Source organism: Dipteris shenzhenensis, chromosome 3 (genome assembly GCF_047967505.1).
Source record: "Dipteris shenzhenensis isolate YYH24624 ecotype China chromosome 3, Dip_SZ_1.0, whole genome shotgun sequence".
Classification (NCBI taxonomy): domain Eukaryota; kingdom Viridiplantae; phylum Streptophyta; class Polypodiopsida; order Gleicheniales; family Dipteridaceae; genus Dipteris; species Dipteris shenzhenensis.
Window position 1 is genome coordinate 31,819,946 of NC_141598.1, and position 27,572 is coordinate 31,847,517.

The following is a 27,572-nucleotide window of genomic DNA, read 5'->3' on the forward strand; positions in this document are numbered from 1 at the left end:
CGAGGCACACGACCCTAGATGTTCTTCTATTACCCATCATTTTCATTGCCCCTTGAATAGAGAAATTTGGAGGTAGAAAGTCCTCCATATCAAGTATCGAACACTATACGCTGAGATAGGGACATTGGCACCCACACACCTATATTGACTGCCCGCTTGACTACCTCCCAATAGGGGGAGCCTCTATGACAAGATAAGCCATGACCAGAACATTTGTGCCAAACAAGGAGATTGCAAAGTGAAAATGGCCACACTATCAAGAAGAAAGGTGGGTGATAATGTAAAGGGCCTTGGAGTTTCCAATCCCCACAACAAAAACCTTGTCTACAAACCTTCTCTACCTTGTCAAGAAGTTCCTAGCAATCACACTCATCGAGGCAATCTTGTTCTGGCTCTACCTCATAGGAGTTTGGAAGGGGATGATGGAGAAATGGACAAAAAACGAAATAGCCATCAAGTTGTTAAGTACACTTGGGCAATAGGTCTCGATAGGATAAAATGAATTATCCCTATAACCTTGGCTCCCCAACTTGACTCCATGAAAATGGACCTGATTTCCCCCTACATCCTCCATGATCCTAACATATTGCTCAAGGGATCTGAACCTCAACCACGCCACCAAGGGACAGCATTAGCACCCTCCCCACCTTCTTAATTCCAATACCAATGACCCAACAAAAGGGGAACCACAACACCTAGACAACCACCATGAGGAGGGTCCTCTAGGCCCCTAAGTTTTGAAGCATGACTAATGCCTACTAGCCCCTTACCCAAGTATACTTGGGAGTTTAGACCACAAGAGACTCAATCGAAGATAATTCTAAGCGTGTTGGCCCCAATGTATCCATCAGGACACTTGGATGTAACTGAGGTGGCAACCAAGTACCAACATAGGCAACGAGCCAAGATCTAGTTAATAATTAGGCAGTAGTCGTGACAAGGCATAAAGAGGTAGTACAAATTTTGGCAACAATATTAAGAATATGTGGTGGCAAGAAATGGAAATTGAGATGATCAAGAAGATGTGCATCCTTTAAATGGCAGTACCGTAATGAAAGAAGAGTTACAGCTACCACTTGAGTGTGAGTGAGAGCTAGAGCGAGGAAGTTTATTGTCACATGCATCCAGTGCCATTGTGCTAGCGAGTGTGTGCACTACACAGCATGTAGCTTGGGATTTTTGTAATAGGACCTCAAATCCCTTCCTTAATACAAGTCCAAATTTCCTATAGTACTCAGATACATGTTATTTGTGTCATTCCATCTATTTTAGAAGATGTTATAGCAACCTCATATTTTAGTGACACTCAATTTTCCTTACAACCCAAAGCACCAATAGTAGCATGACATTAGGCTAGCTACATTTAATTGCAAGAGTGGTCATCTTATCAAACGAGTAGTGGTCAATCAAATTAGTGAGGGTAAAATACTATTAAGACTCGATTTGAATCTTGTAAAAAGTTTAAGTTTAATCTCACCATGTTCAATTCTTGCAATTATAAAATATTTGCAAAGGCTCTAGATTTAAGAATTAAAACAATATGAAATTTTTGGATTAAACTAGAAAAAAGTGATACATTAAACGACGTAACTTCTTGGTAGTCATTATCAACTTATGCATATGCAATGTGTGCATGCAAAGGAAATGATCCAAGACATATTCTTATCAAAGTTTATTTTGATAACGTTTGTGACAGGCTTGATTGGGACTTCTTTATTCAATCTCTTTAGGACATACTAGCCAAAGAATACATATGTTTAATTTATATTTTATTCTCCAATGCCAATGCAAAAGTATTTGTAATGGAAGCCTTTTAATTCTCTATGCTTAATGAATCACTACCAGTGCTAGAACATTGGGCTAGATTAATTGAAAAGAAATTTGCTATAGGGAAAATTAAGAGGTATTGAGCTAATTGATGAAAGATAGTTGGTGATCTAGCAAGTTGATGATCATAATAGCTTGATACCAAAATTCCTTCTCATAATATCTCAATTGTTTTGAAATGTCTTAATCTCGTCTTAATCTTTATCATAAATATGGGGTCGGTTATGGTTCAGGAAGGAACTAAATTGGAAATTTTTTGTTGGAATAAGGATAAAACTTACACTTTCCAAGGTCATGTTGCTTGATAAAAATGAGACTACATCTATGGGGAGGTAACATTAGTTAGAATGGAGAAACTCAATTCATATTTTGTAAAGAATTTATTTGTCTAGGACTTAGATCTTTTGGCTATTATACCTCTTCCTCGAATAAGTACACTCCTCGTAGGTTCATCATCCTTTTCAAGGTTCTCTAGACAAACTCTAGAATTCTAAGGACTAGGAATAATGAGAGATGCAAGAGAAATTTTCATAGAGTGGACAATATTTCTACTTATTCTATAATTTCCTTTCGCGAGTTCCTTCAAATAAAGTTTCATAAGTGGCTCACTTTCATTTTGGGAAGCCTCTAATTGAAAATTGATTCTCCTAGGAGACCTGGTGAAGATGGAAAGAGACCACTAGACCTTATTGAGAGCTATTCTACTAGGGAACCTTAGTGAGAGCTACTCAATCAAGGGACCTGGTGAAGATGAAATAGAGCACTAGACTTTAGTAGGAATTATTCTATTAGGGAAGCATGACTAATGCCTACTAGCCCCTTACCCAAGTATACTTGGGAGTTTAGACCACAAGAGACTCAATCGAAGATAATTCTGAGCAAGTGTTGGCCCCACGTGTTGGCCCCACTGTATCCATCAGGACACTTGGATGTAACTGAGGTGGCAACTAAGTACCAACATAGGCAGTGAGCCAAGATCTAGAGCCAAGATCTAGTTAATAGTTAGGCAGTAGTGGTGACAAGGCATAAAGAGGTAGTACAAATTTTGGCAACAATATTAAGAATATGTGGTGGTAGGAAATGGAAATTGAGATGATCAAGAAGACGTGCATCCTTTAAATGGCAGTACCGTAATGAAAGAAGAGTTACAGTTACCACTTGAGTGTGAGTGAGAGCTAGAGCGAGGAAGTTTATTGTCACATGCATCCAGTGCCATTGTGCTAGCAAGTGTGTGCACTGCACAGCATGTAGCTTGGGATTTTTGTAATAGGACCTCAAATCCCTTCCTTAATACAAGTATAAATTTCCTATAGTACTCAGGTACATGTTATTTGTGTCATTCCATCTATTTTAGAAGATGTTATAGCAACCTCATATTTTAGTGACACTCAATTTTCCTTACAACCTAAAGCACCAATAGTAGCATGACATTAGGATAGCTACATGTAATTGCAAGAGTGGTCATCTTATCAAACGAGTAGTGGTCAATCAAACTAGTGAGGGGAAAAGACTATCAAGACTCGATTTAAATCTTGTAAAAAGTTTAAGTTTAATCTCTCCATGTTCAATTGTTGCAATTATAAAATATTTGCGAAGGCTCTAGATTTAAGAATTAAAACAATATGAAATTTTTGGATTAAACTAGAAAAAAGTGATACATTAAAGGAAGTAACTTCTTGGTAGCCATTATCAACTTATGCATATGCAATGTGTGCATGCAAAGGAAATGATCCAAGACATATTCTTATCAAAGTTTATTTTGATAACGTTTGTGACAGGCTTGATTGGGACTTCTTTATTCAATCTCTTTAGAACATACTAGCCAAAGAATACATATGTTTAATTTATATTTTATTCTCCAATGCCAATGCAAAAGTATTTGAATGGAAGCCTTTAAATTCTCTATGCTTAATGAATCACTACCAGTGCTAGAACATTGGGCTAGATTAATTGAAAAGAAATTTGCTATAGGGAAAATTAAGAGGTATTGAGCTAATTGATGAAAGATAGTTGGTGCTCTAGCAAGTTGATGATCATAATAGCTTGATACCAAAATTCCTTCTCATAATATCTCAATTGTTTTAAAATATCTTAATCTCGTCTTAATCTTTATCATAAATATGGGGTTGGTTATGGTTCAGGAAGGAACTAAATTGGAAATTTTTTGTTGGAATAAGGATAAAACTTACACTTGCCAAGGTCATGTTGCCTGATAAAAATGAGACTACATCTATGGGGAGGTAACATTAGTTAGAATGGAGAAACTCAATTCGTATTTTGTAAAGAATTTATTTGTCTAGGACTTAGATCTTTTGGCTATTATACCTCTTCCTCAAATAAGTACACTCCTCGTAGGTTCCTCATCCTTTTCAAGGTTCTCTAGACAAACTCTAGAATTTAAGGACTAGGAATAATGAGAGATGCAAGAGAAATTTTCATAGAGTGGACAATATTTCTACTTATTCTATAATTTCCTTTCGAGTTCCTTCAAATAAAGTTGCGTAAGTGGCTCACTTTCATTTTGGGAAGCGTCTAATTGAAAATTGATTCTCCTAGGAAACCTGGTGAAGATGGAAAGAGACCACTAGACCTTATTGAGAGCTATTCTGCTAGGGAACCTTAGTGAGAGCTACTCAATCAAGGGACCTGGTGAAGATGAAATAGAGCACTAGACTTTAGTAGGAATTATTCTATTAGGGAACCTTAGTGAGAGCTATTCTATATATATATATATATATTAGTAGACCTTGTCTACTAGTGGACCTAGTGAAGACGAAAAGAAACACTCAAATTTAATGAGAGCACATGTCTTATGATTCATTTAATTAGCTAGGAACGACATTCTCTTTGATGAACTTTTTGTATTTACAAATAAATTACAAGAGGCTTAAGTCAAAGTTCAGTATTTCATCTAGTAAAGTTTGAACTTTTATTGAGACAGATGATTCCTAGAATGAGCCTAGAATTGAGAGAGATGATCTAGCTTTAGTTTCGTTCTTTCTTATTTACCCACTTTTGGTTTTTACTCATTTGATATATCCATAATGAGATAGTATGAGGCAATAAGTCTGCTCTAGACTTGATGTCAATATTTCCTTTCTTGAACTATAACACAATACCAAATTTTGTCCAAAATGGAAAAAGGCACTTAAATGGTACGTATCAGGTGTTAGAAGATTTTGCAATTATTCTCTAGACTTTGGAAGATAGTACAAAGTTTTAGATTCAAATTGAGTCGACGTTATCCCATTTGACATTTGCCAACAAACAAAAAAAGACTCATCTTCAGTATACAAATTTGTGATAGTGTAGAATTTTTCCAAAATTTGTGATTTTTAAAAATGCACAATGACTTAGTAGATAGAAAGCTGTATAAATTACAAAGACAATTTATTTTAATATAATCAATAACATAGAAGGAACTCTAGAAGCAATCAACAAAAGACAACGGCAGTATGGCATTTTCCAAAATTAAATTCAATAGGACACCCACAAGATTTGACCTATGAACGATTGAATACCAACGCAGCCAAGAGGCAAGGACTACTTTGAGAACAATGACCACATCTTTAGAAAAAATTAACTATGGACCAATCCCATTCTCACACTTAACAAAACTCCACCGCAAGCACAAGATGCAATACTCCCAACACAAATTACTTGATACGAGCAATCAAATCAATTTGGGGGAGCTATCAACCCTATGTCAACAAGGGTTAAAAGCATAATGAAGTGCAGTCCATGCAAACATTGTGCATGTGGAGTAGCAGAAAAACTCTCCGCTTGTAATCATTTGAACCTTAGAGCATATTTGATAGATCTAATAGAGAGAAAAGATCTACACATACTTGCAAAATCATGATCTAGAGAGATAAATTCTATACCACATGCTCAACATATAGGGAAAATTTCCTTACTACAGGCTCAACAAAGTGGAAGAAATTTCTTGCCATAGCAAACATGCTCAACAGAGTGGAAGAAATTTCTTACCATATGCTATGGCAAGAACAAGGAATGGTAAACAACCATTCTACACTCTTTGGGTAATGTGTTCACTTATGTCTTGTGTTCTTGTGGACTCACTCCTAGTGTCCATGCTCCCTCAACACTATCAAAGTGTGAGAGCATATGCTCTAAGCATTTAATCTCCCATCTTCTACTCTCTCCCCTTCCATCCTCGCAACCTCCCACTCTCTCTCTCTCTCTCTCTCTCTCTCTCTCTCTCTCTCTCTCTCTCTCTCTCTCTCTCTCTCTCTCTCCATATCGCTCAACCTCTCCTGATCGCTCAGCCTCCCTACCCATCGCTCAACCTACACCTACGCTCCCCTACACTCAGCCTATGCCTACGCCATCGCTCCCCTACACTCAACCTATGCCTACGCCATCACTCCCCTACATCAACCTACACTCACCTACGCTCATCCTCGCCATCGCTCCCCTCTACTTAGCCTCGCCATCGCTCCAACCATCTATGTGCTCTCTCCCCTCCTCTGCTCGACCTACGCCTACGCCATTGTCATCTGCACCTACTCCATGCTCCACGCCATCGCTCCACACTCACCAGCGGTTACACTAACCCTAGTCAACTAACTCTAGTTAGCAGGCTAGTTACATGATAACTAGATTTTCAACTAACCAATCAGTCTAGTTAGTGTAACTAGATAGTTACTCACCTAGTTACTCCACACCACCCCCCTCCCAAAAAAAAGGAAAAAAAGAAAAAGGGTGTCACCTGTCATTTTTTGTCTGTAAGAGACAATCTGTACCTTCCAGAAAACAATAGAAAAATCAGAGAAAATTCTCCTCCATTCCCCTCCACATTCACCCATTCTCCGCCCCAACCTACAGCCCCGACCCATAGCCCCGCCTTCTACCCCCTCCATTGAGCTCTCCCGCTTCCTGCCTTTTTTTAGCCCCCTAGGGATACCTCTCGTCATGGGGGGGGGCTCATGCTCCCGCTCCTGCACTAAGACATGCACCACACGGGTCAATCAAATGAAATGGGGAAAGGTGGCAAAGATACGGATAAAGCCGCCAAGAAAGATGACAACAAAGCCAAGAAACAAAAACAGCTGAAAATCTAGGATGTGAACACACAATGTGAACACACACTACAAACACAGTGGACTCGGAGTCGACAGCAAAGCAAAGGCAGGGTCCACCTCTGCCTCAGCTTCAGTCTCAGCTTCACCTTCAGTTTTAGCTTCTCAGCTACATCCTCATCCTCAGCTTCAGCGCCAACCTCAGCTTTAGCCTCAGCGTCAGCTCCAGTTCCAGTTTCAACTCCACTTTCAGCTCCACTTCCGTCCACAGCCTCTAAAGTTACAGCTACTGGCTCTAATATACCCTTACCCATGACATCGATTGCTCCACCCTCCCCTAGGATAGAGGGGTTGTCACTGACACCATCTCTTCCATCTCTCCCTTCTTCCCCGGCTACAGTTCTCTCTCCGATTATGACACCTACTTTGGAGGGGCCATACAATGTTTTGCACTACTCGACCTTTTTCTCCCCTCTGCCTCTCAATCAGCCCACGTTCCCACACCATGCTAGGATCACCTCCTCCAGGCCACTATCATCTCCCTACCACACCCATCTCACCCAGTCATCACCCAGCCTCCAGTCTCATCCTCACACTTTCATGCCACAGTCCTTTCAGTTTTTGCTAGAGAATAGACGAACTGACCCATCAGAGGCTTGGGAGAACTTGCTAGTGGAGGTTCATAGCATCCGAGAGCGCGAGAGGGAGGTGCACACTTCGCACAGGAGCAAACATGCTTCACCCAGGAGGTGCACACTTCGCACAGGAGCAAACATGCTTCACCCAGGCATGTCTCATACAGGAGCAACTAGACCAGGCTGATCTTAGTTAGGGGCTCAGACAAGAGATCTCGCAGCTCCGATAGGAGGTCACTACTATACATACACTCTAAGCGAGCACCCCAGTTGTGGAGGCACAGATTGTGAGCATGCAATCTAGATGTCCAAATGGGTTGACATAGCCAAACGGGAACCTACAAGGGTAACCGTTTCGGCTACCCTCCTGGAGCAGCAGCAGAGAGCCTTGCTAACATTAGAGTACGTGGGATCCCACGCAGTGAGGCTACACCGATGGCAGATGCAATGGCCTTCGTGGCCACTACTCTAGGGGCAACTAAGCACAGGATTGAGATAGCATGGCGGGTAGGGAGGGACCCCAATCAAGAGCAGCCCCTTATCATACGGTTCCATGACGCCCAGGCACGACTTTTAGCTTTACGTCATAGGTCAGCCTTACGAGACCAGCCAACGATCTCCATGGATGAGGATCTCACTCCACTATAGGTTGAGGAGAGGCGCTTTCTGTTGCAGCAGCGGGATCAGGCCCACAAGGAGGGGAAGTGGGCAGTAGTATGAGATGGACCACTCCTTACAGGCCCTCATCGGGCACCCACCTCTCCTCCCGCATAGGGAGGCGGGGTCTATGAGACTCAAACATCCGAGACCTTATCATGTACCATCTGGAACTGTAATGGTACCTTATGCTCAGAACCAAGGAACTTCTCGGAATCCTATACAGGTCACGACATAGTCTTTTATACAGAGACACATCAGAGTCCAGAGCGCCCACTACCAATTGTCAGGGGTATACATGGGAGTCTGCCTACAGAGATGAGATGAGGGATACAAGAGGGCTTCGAGGGTCAGGAGGAGTCACAGTCCTTTACAGATCCATATTTTTGGGGGCCATCTCAGTGGAGCATAGAGATACACATTCCAGGTTTCTCTAGATCCGGATTCGCGGCACATGGACAGCCGGAATCTGTTTATTGCAGTTTGCTACTTCCCCCCCGAGACCTCCCGCTTTGCCAGAGATATTCAAGGGGAGGATGAGGCATCCCCATTTGCTGCTCTTTATTAGTCCATTGTTGACTTCTCTAGCCGCAGAGAAGTCCTCCTAGTTGGGGACTTCAATACTAGGACAGGCGCTCGTCAGGCACCACTCTGACTTCAGGGATGATTCCACTCTACTGCCAGACATTGACCTCGAGGAGGCAGGTATGCTACGAGTTTTGGCTGACAGACAAGGACCATTCACATCTTATGGACAGGCCCTATTAGACCTCGACAGGATGCATGATCTCATTATTTATAATGGTCTTGACAAATGGACAGATGGCCCGCATCAAGTGGCTTCATGTGCTTTCCACATGGGGGAGGCTTTAGTGTTGTGGACTACATCATGGGATCCCCTGCCTTCACATCTCGCATCATCACTGACTTTACCGTAGCATCTCTCCCTCCAGGGGCTGATCATACCTATCTTTTCTTTAGCATTTCTACCCCCCTGTCGCACAGCACTTTCTACCCCGTACTCCACCTACCATGATATACGCTTTGATCGCGATGACTCACCTACTTACTCTGGCCGTCTATACATACTTCTCGCATACATCGACTTTATACCCCTGTTTGAGGACCGTGCTGCCCTCCTCACCCGCTCACTACATGAGGCTGCTCTTCACATCGTCCCCCACACCACCCTCCCACCACCATCTGGGACTGTACCCTGTAATAATTGGTACGATGATAGGAACTTGACTTTGTGCGCCAAAACGAGGAGGAGCTACTGATAATTCTGTTCAATAACAACTCTAAGGACTTTTGGCGGAGATTTCTAGAGGAACGGTCCCCCTCACCACTCACTGACACTCAGGTGTGGTTTGATTATATCCCAAATCCGCCAGTCCCTAACATATCACATGCCACGCCCCACATCTTGCACCCTCGTCACTAGGGGGGAGGGGGGAGGGTAAAGGATGCTGTAATGAAACTTCATAATGGCCGAGCGAAGAATCATGAGGGACTATGCATTGAGTTCATTGCATATGGGATTAACCTCCTAGCCCCGATCTTAGCAAAGCTATTCAATGAAGTTGTTTGCTTGGGGTTTCCACGCACCTGGACCATTAACACTATGTTACCCATTCACAAGGCAGGGGATCCCATGAGCCCGGAGAACTACAGGACCATTATGATTGGACATGTCATGTCCAAGATTTATGATTCTGAGGTTAGCAAATTTACGGAGTGTCGAGGACTTAGAGCAACAGGACAGGCCAGTTTCAGGCGAGATCATGGGACCATGGACCACATCGCGCTCAAATGTATCATCGAGGAGGCGAGGGCAAGAAAGTAGAGGGTTTATAATTGCTTTGTGAATTTCCGCAAGGCATTTGACACGGTTCCGAGAGCTCGCCTCATATGACGCCTACAGTATTTTGGTTATGACCAGGATATCATTTGGGCTGTCATGGCACTTTACGAGTGAGTTTCAGACAGAGTCCGGACAGACGAAATCATGAGCACTATCGGGGTCAAACAAGAGTGTCCATTATCACCTACCTTGTTTGGCCTCTACATTGACGAGCTCGAGATAGTGATGCAGACACGAGGGGATAGGTTGCTCTTTCGCGGGCACGCTGATCCAGATACTGCTTTACACAGATGACGTGGCTCTCTTGTCTTCCTCAGCAGAGGGCCTCCAAAGATACCTTGATGCACTACAATCCTTTTGTGAGTCTCATGATTTGAAGGTCAACCTGGGTAAAACCAAGGTTATGATCTTCAATACGTCTCAAACCGTCATGCGCCAGGAGCAGTTCGCATTTGATGGATCCGCTGTTGAGGTAGTTTCATCATACACTTATCTTGGGGTCGTCTTTTCCAGACCCATCTTCACTATGAGACCCATGATGCATGTATGTCTAAGTAGAGGATATGCTTCATTGGCTAAACTAGAGAGGCAGTGGTTCTGCTCTCACTTTCAGGATCCACAGACCAAAGGGTTACTTTTTGACTCCTTGGTCCGCCCAGCAGAGATGTATGGCAATCCATGCTGGGGGCCAAACTTGTCGGATACATAGTGGGTCAAGGTGGAGCGGCTACAGGTTCTCATGTTATCACGGATGATCTGTGGTAAGCCATCCGTTCCTCACCAAATCATTAGGGCGGAGTTTGGGTCACCCCCATTACACCTAGATGCTGCATTTCAAATCACGTATCTGTATCGAGTCGAGGAATATGGGGATTACACCTCTGGACGTAGCATGATACCATGGCTAGCATTGTCCTCTTCTATGGCACTTACAACAGGGGGAGACCAAAGGTGCTGGTATGCATGCACAGAGATATGGTTTGAGGGACTACGACTCCACATGGACAGACTACCTCCATTCCAGTACAGCATGGATGCTCCGTTCTCTCCCCTCCTATCACACGAGGTCAATGAGGTTATCCGTGAGGATCTACTACAGCAACACATTCCGGAATCTTCGTTGGGCCCGAGTGTATCTTCCAATGAAGCTGGGCTTCTACAAAGATCACTTCTTACATGTCACAGTGGAGGGTTTCATTGATCCAACAAGATACACGCAGATTCACCTACCCCCCTCGCTAAGGATCTCTCTTGAGTGATTCCGGGTCTCTTCACACAAACTTCGTATCGAGAGCGACAGAGCGGAGCGGTTACCCAGGGAGAGGCGCATATGCACTGTGACATGCAAGAGGTTGAGACAAAGAAGCATTCATCTTCAGGTGTCATGTTTACTATGAGATCCGAGGGCGTTTCTAATGTCTCTTCAGAGATAGTCATGGGGTTCTGACCCGTCTCCTCTCCTACCCAAACCAGCGGTGTTTGGCCGGTTTCATTCATGAGGTGCTTACACACCGCAAGAGGATACTCCAAGCACGGAGACAAAAGTAGACTTCTTCCTCGACTGAAACCTCTCATAGCTCTATCACGGAGTTCTTTCAACCATATCACATAGACCCCCACAAGACGAGACCTCAACAAGACTGTGAGCCGACAGGTCAAACAGAGGGTTGACACACAGATCATACTTGGGGCCATCCCCTCCTTGTTTAGGGTCAGAGCCCGACCAACGAGAGTCACAATGGCCTCGGTTAGACGCAAAGCTACGACCAAGAGACGTACCAAGACTGCATCCTTCAGAGGCCGACAGCGCTCTACTGCTGACCTCATGCCTCCATTGCCTCATCCATCCTGATGTCCTGCTGGTGATGATGATGATGATGATGATGATGATGATGAGATTGATATATAGTCGACTATCGACATGACTCCGTTGTACTTAGGACTTAGTACTACCATTTCGCATCTTTTGCATTCTACATTGGTGTGGATGCTCGTTTAGTAGCTCCACTACCACAACTCATTGTATCAGGTTTTTCGTAGTCTCATCGACCCATCGGTCTTCCAAAGACTTTAATAAACTTTCTTTTTTTCTTTCTTTCTCTCTCTCTCTCTCGCTCACTCTCGCTTTCTCAAATCTACTCTTTCCACTTTCACAATCCTCTCCCACTCCTGATCTACCCTTGCAATCCTAGATTAGACTTCTCAACCCTATCCCCTTTCTAAACCGTGCAACCTTTTCAACTCTTTCTTACTCTCAAAACCCTTGATGGAGCTGAAAACTCCATCAACCTCCTCATGAACAACACTTCTACACCTAAGCTATGCAAGATCTACACCTAAGCTAATGACAGAACTACTTTTCATGCTTGAGCATGAGCCTCTAATACGACTTGAGGCCCTATTCTACAATTGTGATCACTTTGCTCTACAAAAAACATTTGATATATTTGTTATGTGACCAAAACCTTGAAGCTTAGAAATGTCCAATAATGGCAACCATGAGGAAGAGTAGCAGCTGTTTTCCTTTTTGTGTCATAGTCATTTGAAAGGATGATTGGTGTAGAAAACACCAAACTCGATTCTACCATCATATCTTGAGAGAAAAAGAATTACACAATGCCAACATTATTTTATACCTTCCAAGCGTTGATGATTGTTTCCACCCTCAAGCTCTCTTCATACTCCTTTCTGCCCTTGCCAATTTTGTTGAAGTACAGGAAAATTATGAAAACGAAATGTATCCTTGAAGTCAATGCCATCAATGGTTTATGAGGGATGATAACTTCCACCACATTACCGGGATCATAGCAAGAAATTACTGTTGTCCAACCCAGACGGAAAATGGTGTCCAATGAGCATGCTGCAACCACTATAAAAATGAACTTGGGGAGAAGGGGAAGATACATCAATAAAATTGGAAGGCATATTGTTAAGATTGCAAGTGTAATGAAATATGTAGGGGTTGCCCAAGGAATAATACAATTCTCATTTGTCAAACTAGGGATGTATTACATTATGCATTGTGCACTGCATCTGTCCTGCAGCCAATGTCTGCATAAATAAGCAAATTGCTCACAGAATCCTGCTGAGCTGTGATTCTGTTGCAGCCTCATGTACCGATCATAGAAGACAGTCTTGTACACAAAATCCCCATTCCAAAGGTTCAATATATTATTATAAATTGCATCTAGTATGATACAAATATTTGTGATAGCTATGGTCACCTTAAGAACTTCCAAGGTCCACTGGCTGTGCCTATCCTGCAGACAAATACAAGAGAAAAAGTGAGTACTACGAAACTATTCCAGATAGATCAGCATAATCTTTATAGACTGCATGGCTACCACTGGAGAAGAGAGCATGTCCATCTTACCTGAGGAAGCCAGCAAACATTCGCATCGTCATAAGGATTGTCAGCCCAACCCATATACCAACAAATCCCCACAGGGGGGCGGCAATGAGCATGAATCCTGAGGCTAAAATTGAAACAATGATCTGCAGACATTTGGAGCCAACAGAGACCTTGAGGACTCTTCCAAGTACATCAAACTACCCCCTTTGAATATTTATTGAAAAACCAAGTAATTTAATATACAAGAAAAGAATAAGGGCCTGACCATTGAGTTTGCTGCATATGAAAAGTCGGAAGCTCCAAAGTGAAGACCATCAAAAACAAATGCTATAGAATTTATTGGCTGGGTAGCAGCAACAAACTGTGAAACAAGGTTATATTGTTACGAACATTCATGAATTTGATTTGTACAACAAAAAGATTGTTCAACACAACCACATGATTTCAGAGCAGAAACACTCACAGGAATTCCGAGAGCGAGAAACCCTAGTACAAGAGGATCACTGGTGAAAAGTTTGGAGAATGTGCTCAGACCCACACCAAGTATTAATGATAGAATGAAACCAAACGCAAAGCCTATCTGCAAAAATTCCCTGGATTAGAAATTGCAAACATTTCAGACAGCCCATCCGACTACACCTGCAAAAATTGCCTTTCTCCAATCGTCCTAAATCAAAAGGCCTGCATGCCAATATCAGCTGTCTAAATGAGGTACCAAAGTAGTCCAGAAACATAAATAAGCCCTTAAAAGCATTGAACGACGAGGATATTTCAGCCAGAGAGGATCCTACTTCAGCTCATTTCTTGCCTACTCGAGTCGACTCGGTAACATTTGAGCTTTGAAAATTACAGTCCATCAGTTCAAGCAAGTTCATGACCAGATTCTTTCAATATTAAATTCCAATATAGCCATTCTCCTGATAGATTCATTGCTTGTCAGACCAAAAGACATTTCAAAGAGTACTGCTATGCTTTGCTTACCTGTAATGTCCTAAAAGCAGCTTCTTTCGCCACCGCATAATTACCTTTTGCTAAAGCACCAGCTATGATGGCCTACACACACAAACAGACACTTAGAAAATGATATTCTGTATATCCCTGTATCATTTATGTTTGAAAATGAACAAGATTAGCAATGGGAATTCTCACATCTTCGAACCCATCTGGTAGTAGAATCTCCACACACAAGGAGCAATAAACACTCTTAAGGTCCCTACAAACTTTTCAAGCCAGTTTTCAATATCAAGTGGCATCATCTTTCAATCTCCTGATACTTCCCTCCACACAAGCGCAGTACAAGCAATTGTGCTATGAAACTTGCTATTTCCTTCACCTCTTTCCTAAACGAGGAGGGATGAAGGATACACAAACCCACGCCTAGCCTTTTCTCTCCAGCTTATTCAGAACAATACCTAAAAGGGGTTCATCATAATGGCAGTTGACAATACTACAATGAAATATGGATCGAGATTCGAAACTGCTCCTCAAACCACAGCGTGTTTAGTAAATGATCCATCACCTGGTAGGAAACCTTTTAAAAGACTGCTCCGTTTTTTTCTTGTGTGATGGGGGGGCACAACTCGACTATCCACAAGGGCAGTATGCAAAACATCACCTTGCAGGCTGCTTACCAAGGTTCCTGTCTCACTGTCTATAGAACCCAAGAACAGCTGCAAGAAGCAAGCCGCTGGGAGGGGGGGGCGCAGCTGCACACACAATATGCAACCAACCATACCTCGATCCATGGTATGGCAAAGGTCTTACAAAAGTGTGCAAGACATGCAAAATGTCGCCGGGAGGGGGGCAGCTGCGCACACAATATGCAACCAACCATACCTCGGTCCATGGTATGGCAAAGGTCTTACAAAAGTGTGCAAGACATGCAAAATGTCTCCAAGGTCCCTCCTTACCTAGCTCTCAAATAGATCGCATTGAGTAATTAATCTTGAGCCAAATGCCCACTAGAGAGGCCACTCATCTGATCTTTGTCAGCCTATCACTAGACCAAAACCGGTAACCCAATTGTGTCAGCCACATATGCTCACACATGGTCTTTGACATGTCATCCTCATGAAGAGGTGAGGATCTTCGCCTGTCACATTTGGTCATGTCATCTTCAATCGAGCCATGGAGGCATCCTACATTAGCTAGCTCTCATTGCCTCAAAATAGAAGACCTTTCCCATCTATGACAACCAGTGAAAACAAATATGAAATGAGCCTCAATCAGTGGCTAGGGCCTTTAGGCCACATATGCAAAGCTATGTACGCTTGAGCCTTGGACTAAGATGTATATGCCACTCCCAAGGTCCCATTGTACCTCTTGAAGCAGCATGGCCTCCACAACCATAGTCACCAAATCTAGAAGCTATTGCCGAATGCCTTCCCTCTCTACAACCCTCCCCAAACTCCGTGCCACAGAAGCTCACCTACAAACACACTTTTTGCCATATAGGTATGTAGGAGCTAGGTGCTGAACTCAAGCCTCCACTCGGCCACAATGTACAAAATCCAATGTCAAATATATCATGCTCAATCCGACTCTTGTCCAAGAAAGTGGTTTCGTAATCTTGCTAACATCAATAGGAGCAATCCCTTGCCGTCCTTGTATTGTAGATGAGTATATTGGGGATTCCTAGAGTTCGCTTCCATTGTAGAATAGATTAGATGTGTGCCCATGCTCTATGCTAGGGAGCTTGAGTGAGGTGCTACTTTGGGAGAGACATATAGGCTTTGCCTTGAGGTTGATACCCTTGGGGTATCCTTTGGTCCATCTTTTATTTCTTTTTTTGGTGGAGGCCCTAGGGTCCCAACTTGAGAGCATAAATTTCTGGTCTAATAGGCCTCTAATCTTGATTCACAAGAAGCGCAATCCCCTAAACTCGAGCTGGTAGATGATATGGCTCTATATGTGAAGGGTATAAGTTCATGCCACTACCTTGTTAGCAAATAGTGCATTTCCTTTGGTAGACGCATCATTTCACATATATCTTTGGTGTTTATCTCCGCTTTGGTTGTACCCTTGACAGGAGGGGAGGCAAGGTCATTTAGGTACATCCAAAGAGGCTTGACTACACACTACTTGGTTTGCAAGTAAGGATAAAATTCAAAGGACTTGCCCGAGTAGGACCAAGAAGACTTGGGCTTACAGATGGTGATCTTCCTATGGCAAAGGTGGTAGGATGTTCAATCATTGATCTGGAGAAACAAAGCAGGACTTAGTAGGCTTGGAAGCGGCTAATATAGCATGGCCCCCTTTTCAAATGGCACAAAAGTATGTGTCAAGGATTTTAGTCTTCTCTACACAAAGTATGTCAAGGATTTTCTCTCTCTACACAAACTATGTTTCCAATCATCGATGCCCTCATTGGTGGAAGATGAGGTTCGCCCCTAAGGTCAAGCTTAATGACGACTCTGCATCGCCTACGCTCAGGACTTTCACAGAAAGTACAAATAGGAGGTTGAGCAACAGCAACTTTGGCATCCATAGTTCTATGAGCAAGCAAGTAGAGGTTGGGGAGAACTCGGGATATTTTCGCCCAACCAGTGAAATGATGTGCCGACAAACTATGTTTCCAATCATCGATGCCCTCATTGGTGGAAGATGAGGTTCGCCCCTAAGGTCAAGCTTAATGACGACTCTGCATCGCCTATGCTCAGGACTTTCACAGAAAGTACAAATAGGAGGTTGAGCAACAGCAACTTTGGCATCCATAGTTCTATGAGCGAGCAAGTAGAGGTTGGGGAGGGCTCGGGATATTTTCGCCCAACCAGTGAAATGATGTGCCGATGCCCTCCCTTGGTGCATGGAGACAGATCATGTTTTCCGCCTTATGACAATGAGGCCAAAAGCTAATCCATCAAGAAGATCTGATCCAACCACTTTGGTAAATTAGTAAAAAGAGCCTCCCAATAGATGGAGATGTTAAGGTTGCCAAAATTGTGGACATAGTACACTGCACATCTTTCCAAAGAACTGGGTAAAACATAAACTTCAATTCAAGATAAACGCAATAAGCAGCCATTTGAGACCAACCATCATGCGGCAAATTCCAAAATACCTGTCCTGCAAGAGCTATCGCATCCGACAGAAGGGAACTAGCAAGCCAAACTTGCATGCATATCTGATGTGCAGCCATTGGAATCGCACCTTGCCTTGCAGCCTCTGAAGTGGCCAATGTCAAGCTTATCATCACAGCAGTGGAACGAGCTAGTAGAAGACCGCCTGCTCAAAAGGCCAAAGCTGATCAGAATGACGAAATGCAAAAAAGTAATACCTTATTTCTGTATGATGTAAAATAAAATCAGATAAAGCTTGCAGTCACCTATGTAAGCCCTATTCGAAGAGGAATCAGAACAGCTCTACGTAGCTTTCACAACAGTGCTCTACCCCCAAGTTCCACAAAAATCACACATTTGCATGTGGATGAGTAGCTCAAATGACAAGAGCATAGATGCTTCCACACTACCTTCCCAGAAATCCATACCTCCATGTTTACCCTTCTAGAACTCTCAAGCAAACTACAACGGGTTAAAAACAATTGCTTGCTTTTGTCACAGAAACCAAAACTCTACATGGAATGCAGGTTACACCTTACACAAGTGGTTTGCAAACATATAAGGCTATTACACTATGGAGTCAGCATAATCTGCACGGATAAGACTTTGAATTACTTTAAGATAGGAAGTTTGCATGACCATCATGAGAGTTGACAGCACTATGAAGCAAACAATGTTTGAAGACAGTAAAATTTTAATTAGTCTCTCACCATTTTTCAGAAAGCGCCCGAATTGTAGATCGCCTAGCTTTGGTGGCAAAAGTACGACTTTCTTACTTAGCTTTAGCAATAAAATCAAGGCGATAAGGTACCTGTAACGATTTACCATTCATGTGAGAAATATTCGAATGCATAAGAGTTGCAAAGTTATAAACATAAACTTCCATAACTTAACGAGTGCTTATATCCAAACAATGGATCGCTTCAAAGGAATAATAATACTCTCATGTACAAATGAACAAAAGAGCCATATAAACCAACGCACAGCTAGACATGCAAGAGAGAGAGAGAAAGAAAAGAAACTATTATTATCGTCCTCGGGGGGCCTGAAATCGACCCATGGGACCCAATGGAATGTTACAAAAAGTCTCCTTCTTTGAAGAAGGGTGGAGTGGACAGCTAGCATGTTGCTACTTGTGTAATACATTGGTCACGGTATGCAAGGACCTTGGTAATGTAATTGCCCAAGGCTGCGAGGTGAGGATGGGAAAGCAAGCTCTCCAAACTGTTGTGATGCTGCGTGACATTGCTGAAATCTTCTCTTAGATGCTCATATCGCGGACATGTCAAAAGAACATGTGCCTCATTTTCCACTTCATCTAAGTTGCATAGCTGGCAGAGTCTTTGTTCCCTTGATACTCCTTCCCATGCTTTTTTCTCCACTTCTAGGGAGTGTGATCAAGTTCGGATGATTGCGATGCTTCTTCTTGCCCTGAGAGAGATAGTGCATATATATTTGTGTGCTTTGTTCTCTTTCTGAGAGTATGTGGTCCAATAGTTGGGGTTGATATTCTCACAATAATATTCATATTTGTTCCTTTTCTTCGCTGATTGCCATTTACTGTGTAGTGCTTCTAAAAGGGCTGTAGAAAATGTCCTTTTCTCCTCTTCCCTTGGCATTGCATCTAGGTAAGAAGCAACTTCCCATCTTTGGAACCAGCCTTTAATGTCATACCCCCATCCAGATGATAGCATCTTGCTCTTGTTTGTTTTTTGAGGTCTCTTGCTTGCCTCCCATGCTCTCTTTGGTAGCCTATGTGCTTGCTCATTGAAGGATGATAATCTCTTAACAATGCTCATTGGAGGCTGTGTATGTCCTATGGGATCGAAACAATGATAGCAAAACGTAAGGTATGACATGAAAGCAGCCCTAGCGGTTTCCCTGGTAGAGTTTGCATTGCCATGAGATTGCTCAAGGAGTTGTCTTCTAAATTCTATGGCTCTGTCCATAAAATCTGTGCAACTCTCTGGAGGAATTGGAAAATGGTGCTACATCCGTCCAGAATCTTGCAAAACATAATTCATGCAATGCAGAACGCTGTGTTTGAAGAGAAAGAAAGAAAGATATATTCGCATTTTCTGCCTTTGGCTGCAGCAGCCTCTACAAACCTACACTCCCTCTATGAGGCTTGCCGAAGATGTCGCAGAAGGCTGCTCTGGGCCAATGGCTTGACAGCAGGTGATGCACTTGAGGCTGAGGGAGGCACAAAAAACTCAGCGGAGTCACAGTTGTAAGGAGGCAGACAAGCTACAAGGTTGGTTGAGGCTCCTTCAATGACGCACGCTGGTGGCGGAGCTCAAGGCAAAGGCTTGCAGAACAGTGGAGGTTACAGGATGCAGACTGCCGTTCGTCGTAGATGCAGCTTGCTTTGGAGTTGGCCACCGGTAGAGTTTATCCGTGCCAAGATTTGTGCTGTTCTCTGTGCATTGAAGGTCATGCTGATGGAGTCTGCCTGCGCAGGGGTGTGCACTAGAGCCTGGAGGAGGATGCTAATGCATGTAAGAACGACACCTCAAAACTGAGGACAGAGAACGAGGATGCACACAGATTCATCACCTCTCAAAACTGACGGACAGCTGGAAGTGTAAACTAATGGAAACTAACGCAGAGAACTGTTCACCCATACTTGAAAGCTTCAAGCTGACTATCTTGAGGTAGAGAGCTTCATTTTGGGAAGTACAGAGACCAGAATCTTAAGCAAAACAAGACCTACAACTTGGGCTGGAGCTGGACAACAAACAGAGGTATACTATGACTTCATACTCAACATTGTGGCTGGAACAACACTCACAAACGAAGCTCTATGGCTTAACAAAAGGAGAAGCATTATGGCTTTATCATGAACCAAGGTAAGGGCACTATGGCTTTGATACCATGTTGAAGAGAGGGGAGTGTGGAAGAGAGGAGGAGAGAAAGGCTGTAGCATCTAAGACACCAAGATCCCTATACATATGGACACTCTTTTATTGAACATGAAGAATATTTAGACAAAGCCTAACTTAGAGAACCCTAACGGTCTCATAGTCTATTGACACTCAGCCTATACCTTTATGGACATACCCTTTTTCCCACTCTTTGTACACTATAAGCATCTAGTGCAGTTCACATTCTCAACATGCTGCATACTTTAAAGGGGCCATCGCTTTGCCTTCCCCCTTCTTTGACTGCAAAGTAGACAAATTCGTTTCTCCCATGGTATTCAATCTTGCCCTTCCACACACCGGTGTCCCATTCTATGTCTCAAGAGGTGTAACACTATGTCAAATGCTCTCTGCATCTATCCAGGGTTAACAACTCAGGTAAACTCTATATGAAGCCCTTGTCTAGCAAAAAAACTGCCTTTTATAAACATTACATATAGTTTCAATACTTCTTTGGTGAATGCCTCTCTCCCATGAGTCTTTAGTTCTACATTTCCACGACATCTCCATCGAGAGTTTGTCTCTAGGAGAATTTTTGCCTCTCATCTCCACAACCGTTTGCTTGGTGTTTTCCACATTGATAGCAAAACTTCACCATCTTTTGCTTTTTGGAACTCACATCCCAAGCTCGGCATGGAAGCACATCATCTGGCATTCCTTACACCTTGCAAATGTAAAGACAAGTGAACAAGAATTATCCATAACACCTGGTGGCCATATTAAAATATGTGGATTGGTGTTGATCTCACTAATAAAGTCAATCAGCAAGTAAATTAGAAACCAAATTTGTATGGATGAAAAATGATAAATCGCAATGCATTTAAAACTGTCGCAGGCACTCGTGTGAAATTTTCTTATGTACATATATGCCTACACATGCATCCATACATGCAAATATATCCAACTGCTAAGTGAACACAGCCAGGAACATTATTGTGGCCTTAGATAGCTTCACCAAGTGAGCACAAGCAAAAGCAATAACAAAAGCCACTGCAAGCCACTGCCAAAAGCACAGCAAGATTCCTATATGAGAACGTGATAACACGGTATGAATGTCTAATAGAAACTGTGTCAGATAGGGGCACACATTTGCTTGCTCTGATATCAATTTTAGATCCGCCTCTTGGGTTATAACATTGAGCTAGAATCCTCTAACTAATGTGACCATAGATAGATGCATATAACACAAAGAAAACTAACCAATAAGGGTTGAGCTGGTGAGCTCACCTCCCAACCATAGTTTCACTATTTCAAAGCCACACCCAAGTTTGAGATCTAGGGGAAGCTCAACCAAAAGTTGCAAGACCCCAGGTGGCGTTGCATCAGCTTTTCATCCATCGACCCTTGCTATCGCATACGACATTCTACCTACCAAACAACTAATACAAGATCTTTGACAATGGTTAAGGGTACATAAGGGAGGAAAACCAAGCCATCTCTAACCTATACAATAGACTCCCATGATAGTCACCTCTCTCATTATGGATGCCAACAAGATACCTCACAAGGCATTGGAAGCTACACAAACCGTTGGATGGTACTGAGATGGGATGAAATGGATAGAATTATGGGGTATAACAACTGCTGATATACCAGAGGATGCATGTGAGCTCAAGAGATAATGAGACACAAGATGCTACAAAATTATGGCAAAACCCAGGGGCAAAAATGCAGTTCTACAAATAGGAAATTAATCCAATGGAGAGCTAGACGATGCAAAAATACCTTGGGGAAGACATATCAATATTTAAAAGGCAACTAATATGCAAAATGAGAACCAGCTCACATGACCTAGAAGTGGAGAAGGGAAGTTCTGGCAAGATCTAGGGTACCAATGGCCAAGGTCTATGGGTCAATACTAGAGAGAGAGATCAGCCCCTACACAGAGGCACACGGACAACGGGCACTAGGACAATGGGCACTGGGACAGGCTAGATTCTGAAGACAGCATTCCACTCTTTATCACATCTTCACACTGAGGGACAGTCATCAAGGGGGGAAGATTGAGATCTCAAAGAGTCTAAGCTTGTTTTGTAGACTTTCAAAAGGCCTTTGACACAGATCCATGATCCCGCTTGATCAAACAACTCCAAGAGATGTAGATCCCAAGAGTCATGATCTAGGAGATGATGAGATTATACGAGTCAGTCAAAGGGAGAGTACAAGCCCCTAGAGGCCTATCAGATTGGATCGAGAGCACGATAGGGGTGAAGCAAGGATGCCCTCTCTCACCGACATTATTTGGGTTATACATTGATGAGATCACAACTTTCATTGACCGCCTAGGAGGTGAGGGGTCACTATTGGCTGATTCGATGGTACAAATACTACTATATGCAGATGACATAGTCCTCCTATCTTCCTCGACAACAACTCTACAGAGACACCTGATGGCCCTAGAGGTGTTTTGCAGAGAGAGAGACCTACCAGTCAACCTTGGCAAGACCAAAGTAATGATCTTCAACACCTCACGGGCAGTGCACCGACACCAGCTTCACATATCGATGGGAGCCAGTGGAGATTGTATAATCATATACTTAACTAGGGGCGGTCTTTGCAGGCCTAGCCTTCACAATGACCCATGCAGTGAGGGCCCAACTTACAAAAGGACAAGGAGATCTAGCCCGTTTAGAGACGTTATGCTTTGAAGCACATTTCAAGGACCTCCGACAAAGGGATGGCATTTCAACACACTAATGAGACGGATAGCCATGTACGCAGCACCCTTCTGAGGGGGTGATCTATCAACGACTGAGTGGCGACGCTTTGAGAGGTTGCAGGTGACTATGGGCTCCAGGATGATTCTCAGAGCAAGCCCTTAGTCCCCCACCATATCATATAGGAAAAGTTCAGCATGACACCACTTCAAGTCAATGCCATCTTCCAAACGGTCACTTACCTTCACAGGGTTTGGACCTTACCCAGATGGAGATCACCGAGACTTGTGCTAGAGTCGTCTATACGACTAGCTAAGAGTACAGTTAGCATGGCTTGGTATGCATGCATAACCAAGTGGTTTCGCAATCAGGGAATTCACATGGACCATCTCCCCCCCTTTCAAAACAGCTTAGATGCCCCTGATCACTCACTCCCACAGGATGAGATCAACCGTATTAAACGGTTAGATATACGTCACAGACAGGGGGGAGGGGACCAAGAATTTCCCACCAAGATCTGATTCTACCGTGTTCACTTCTTGAAAGTATTGGAGGATGGAGTGATTATCAGACCGCAGTACCTGGAGGACATACGAGTCTCACACGCTCTAAGGATCGCCATTGGACAGATGAGATTCTCATCCCATCAGCTGAGGATCGAAGCATGGAGAGCCACTGGTACGCCCAGAGAGCATATATGTGTTAATTATGGTCAAAGAGTTCTTTTAATGGTCAAAGAATTGACTACGGTCAAAGATACTTGACTCTGGTCAAGTAAACCTAACTTCGGTCGGGGAGACTTGGTTTATTACCAATAGGGTTAACTATGGTTAACCAGAGAACTACAAAGCTGACTACAGTCAGAGAGTATTGACTTCGGTCAACGAGACTTGGCATGCGCCAAGAGGGTTAACCACGGTTAACCAAGATGTGCCAACTTCGGTTGGAGAGACTTGGCTATAATTAAGGCGCCTCGACCCTTGGTCAAAGCTCTTTAATTATGATCAAGAGTGTTGACTCCGGTCAACCAGAGAATAAATATATATTTTTATATTTGTTATGTGTGCACATGTGTTCAGTGGGGACGCCCACCATGACTAGAACTAGTCTACAATGTGTTATTTGCATGCAAAGCACTAACAATTAATGGGTGCCATGGTGGTGCGCTTTAATTAATTGTTAGGTACTAGGAAGAGTTATTTTCCTAAGCGCTACGGAAGCCTAACAAGCATCTAGGAGGCAGTTCACGTGACCAAGTGCTTCGAAGACTCCAGAGTTGCCCTTAGTGGCATGTAATAGGACTTAGTCTAGATTTTAGACAAGTGGCATGTTGCCAATTTGAAATGAGCTTGAAGCTCTTGTAATATGGATTCACGTTGGATTTTGTATCAAGCAGCTCTACGCTGAACTCTTGTAACGGATTCTCTCTTCAAGAAATAAAATACCTTCGGGGGGGTCCAGCCCGACATGTTGTCCTGAGCCCTAGCTGTGTGTAGAGAGAGAGAGAGAGAGAGAGAGAGAGAGAGAGAGCTCTTATGAGAGTGTTTCTACAGTAAGTTATGAGCGTGAGGTTCCACGAGAGAGCTAGCGATTACAGCTTCCTTCCTTGTTGTGCATGATGCATCATACACATGGGTTGACTGTTCCATCTTACACCAATGAAGCTAAGGGGGATTCCTATTGAGTGAAATGTCCCATCAATGTTACGATAGATTATTGCAGATCAATTAAGTGGTCACAGGATTGTTGTGATGCAGAATTGAAAAGCTTACTACCACATGGATTTGAAGAAGCCTTACCAATCTGCAACATAAACTTGGTACTTACTGTGATATAACAGTGGCAACAAGCTTACTACCACATGGATTTGAAGAAGCCTTACCAATCTGCAACATAAACTTGGTACTTACTGTGATATAACAGTGGCAACAGCTGCTCCACCGACACCATATCCAAGAGAAAACATCAGAATTGGAACAAGCACCATATTAACGACATTGCCAGAAGCTGCATCCAGAGAAACAGCAAGTACTTGGATCAAGTAATCTGCAAGCCTAAACAATTCTATTCAAAAGAAAGCAGTGTATAAATTAAAGATGCAGAAATTGCAAGACCAGGGGTATGAAGTGGAAAGCCTCACGCTCACCAGTTGCATATAAAGGAGTTTTAGTATCTTTGAAACCACGGAAAACACCCTGAACGGCTAGAGACACGACAACAGCAGGAGCACCTATTGCACGCAATGCCAGGTACTCAACAGCTGGAACCCTCATATCAGAACCCTGCAAATAGATATCCAAGGTTGTGATCTCAAGCTAAATGTTCTCCAACCCAAAACCTTCTCCTTTATGCATCAGAACAACAGACGACTTGATTACGATTCCAGAGAGCGAAATTTCATACCCTCATCATGAAAGCAAATCTGATAAGGTCAAAACCAATATTGATTTCTTTTACATGGCATAGAAACTTACCAAAGGGACCCCCATGACATCCAAAATTGGCCCTGCTCCAAATGTCAATACAGTCAGCTCAAGAAAACCAAGGGCCGATCCCACGATTAGTGCTGTTGAGACTGCTGGAAGGTTTTTTTTCTCACTGCCATCAATTGATGTACCCTGCATGCCAAGTCCCCCTTTACTGCTGGAGTGGTCAACCACAGGGCTCTCAACATCTGTCATCCACATCACCCGAACAAAAGGGTCATCTAGGATAAAATATTTCAGTCATAAAACTTCCTGGCCTTGATAAATTGTTTTGGCCCTGCTTATCATTAAGTAGGGGCTCTCTCTCTCTCTCTCTCTCTCTCTCTCTCTCTCTGGGAGATGTGATAGTATTGTGCAATTGCAATACAACCAGATATACGAATCCTTCATGGACAAAGGTGCTGGAAAGGTCACCTCCCCATCTGTAAGCCCCCAAATGAGGAGAGCGTGGGGGAGGGAGACCTAGGGCAGAAGATGCCCGGAGAAGAGAGAGAGAGGGGGCTGCCACATGGGCAGCACCTCACAAGAGAAGAAGGCTGCAAAGGACGGAACCTGTGGAAGGAGCAGAAGGCGGGGACAGCAAGCCCTAGATCTGACCTGGCAGGGTGCGATGACATCAGCAGCAGTTCAGTTCAGTACAGCACTGCACACGTGGCTGGAGAAGAGCCTGGCAGAGGGCAGAACCAGCAGCAGCAAGGTGAACAGGCGCTGACATGGCTGGGGCCTGGTGGAGCAGCAAATGGGGCTGCCAGTGGGCAGAGGCATGCCTTAAATAGGCTGGGCCCTTGCCTAGATTGGAGGGCCAAAAGCCCTAGAAGTGTGGGCCAAAGGGCCCTAGTTTTGGAGCCCTTAAAGGGCTGGTTTTGGGGCAGACTGGTTGGCCCAAACAGACCAGCCAGTCGGCCCATTTAGGGCCGGCTGGTCGGTTACTTCAAGGGGCCCTTGGGGCCTATAAAAGCAGAGGCCACAGGCCTCATTTCATTATCCAGCAGCCAGCAGTTCCAGGGCAGAAAGGAGGAGCAGGAAGCCTACTCTCTGGGCCTATCTACAGGAGGTGAGAGTGCAACCAGGAGGTGAGAGAGTGCAACAGGTGCTGCAGACTTAGCTCTAGGGAGAGGCTGGACCTTGGCTGTCTTCTAGGGCAGCAAGGTGCTGAGATCATCATACCTTTTGGAGCAGCCATTCACAAGCAGGTTGGAGCAGTGGAACAGGGACCTATGTGCTGCAGACAAAGCTTGGCAGCGGCTGCCCACCTAGGCTGATTCACAGGCAGTAAGGTGGAGAAGAACACATTGGACGGAAAGTCTACTTACGCTCGAGGTGGAGCACGTGGGCTCGAGTCTAGAGATAGCCGGCAGATAGGAGGACCTTGTGGTTAGATCAGAGGACCACACCATTGGTGGGACTCTGGATCTATCTCTTTTGTATTGTGTCCATAGTTTTGGACGGAAATATATGAGTTTTGGTGTCTTCTATATCTGGCTGGTTCATTGTCTATTGATGAGTCTGCACATCTATGTGATGCACATTAAGTAAAGAAGTTCGTGATTCCACACCCACACCACACTGTGGGAGCTCCTGGGCATTACTATAAGTCTTCCGCTGTGTGTACCCTCTGTTGGGTCATTTCTAACAAAAGGTGTGCCGAGGTCATGGTTCTTGGAAATGGAGGGGCAAGCCCAAAGATAAACATACAAAAGAATGATTGATTAGGCTATGTGGGAGACTAAAGGAGCATAGGACTTGCACATGTAGAGGTTACATGTTAGCATATATCAAAATTTTTTAAGGAAAAAATGTTTGATCTAGGGATATCTAGGAAGCCTTGGGGCTCTAAGAGAGTGTGTAATTTGAATATTGTACAATGGAAACATTCATTACCCAATGCCAAGCTCCCAACTTTTAAATTTTTACTTTCCAATTTTGTGAGCTTTTGACAATAGTGTTTTTTTTTTTCCGGAGGAAAAAGAGCACCTAAGTGGGCTATCCTACCATCCTCACCCTTGAGAAATAATAGCCTAAAATGGGAGACCATGCTATACAAGGCTGGAGAAAATTAGCCATAACTCATAG

At 43.5% G+C, this 27,572-nt stretch overlaps 1 protein-coding gene across 1 annotated transcript in view; it reads right to left on the bottom strand.

Moving 5' to 3' along the window:
* Positions 1–12,680: 12,680 nt before the first annotated feature.
* LOC147903664 (protein DETOXIFICATION 42-like) overlaps positions 12,681–27,572 on the bottom strand; it is a 75,873-nt gene continuing 60,981 nt past the window's right edge. Inside the window, exons 5-14 of the mRNA XM_087400498.1 lie at positions 25,488–25,687; positions 25,160–25,295; positions 24,924–25,020; positions 18,146–18,246; positions 17,438–17,601; positions 14,359–14,430; positions 13,841–13,957; positions 13,643–13,738; positions 13,399–13,520; positions 12,681–13,285 (exon numbers count right to left, since the gene is read on the bottom strand). Coding sequence (XP_087256624.1) covers positions 13,246–13,285; positions 13,399–13,520; positions 13,643–13,738; positions 13,841–13,957; positions 14,359–14,430; positions 17,438–17,601; positions 18,146–18,246; positions 24,924–25,020; positions 25,160–25,295; positions 25,488–25,687 — 1,145 coding nt within the window. The 3' untranslated portion in view covers positions 12,681–13,245. The remainder of the gene's footprint in view (positions 13,286–13,398; positions 13,521–13,642; positions 13,739–13,840; positions 13,958–14,358; positions 14,431–17,437; positions 17,602–18,145; positions 18,247–24,923; positions 25,021–25,159; positions 25,296–25,487; positions 25,688–27,572) is intronic.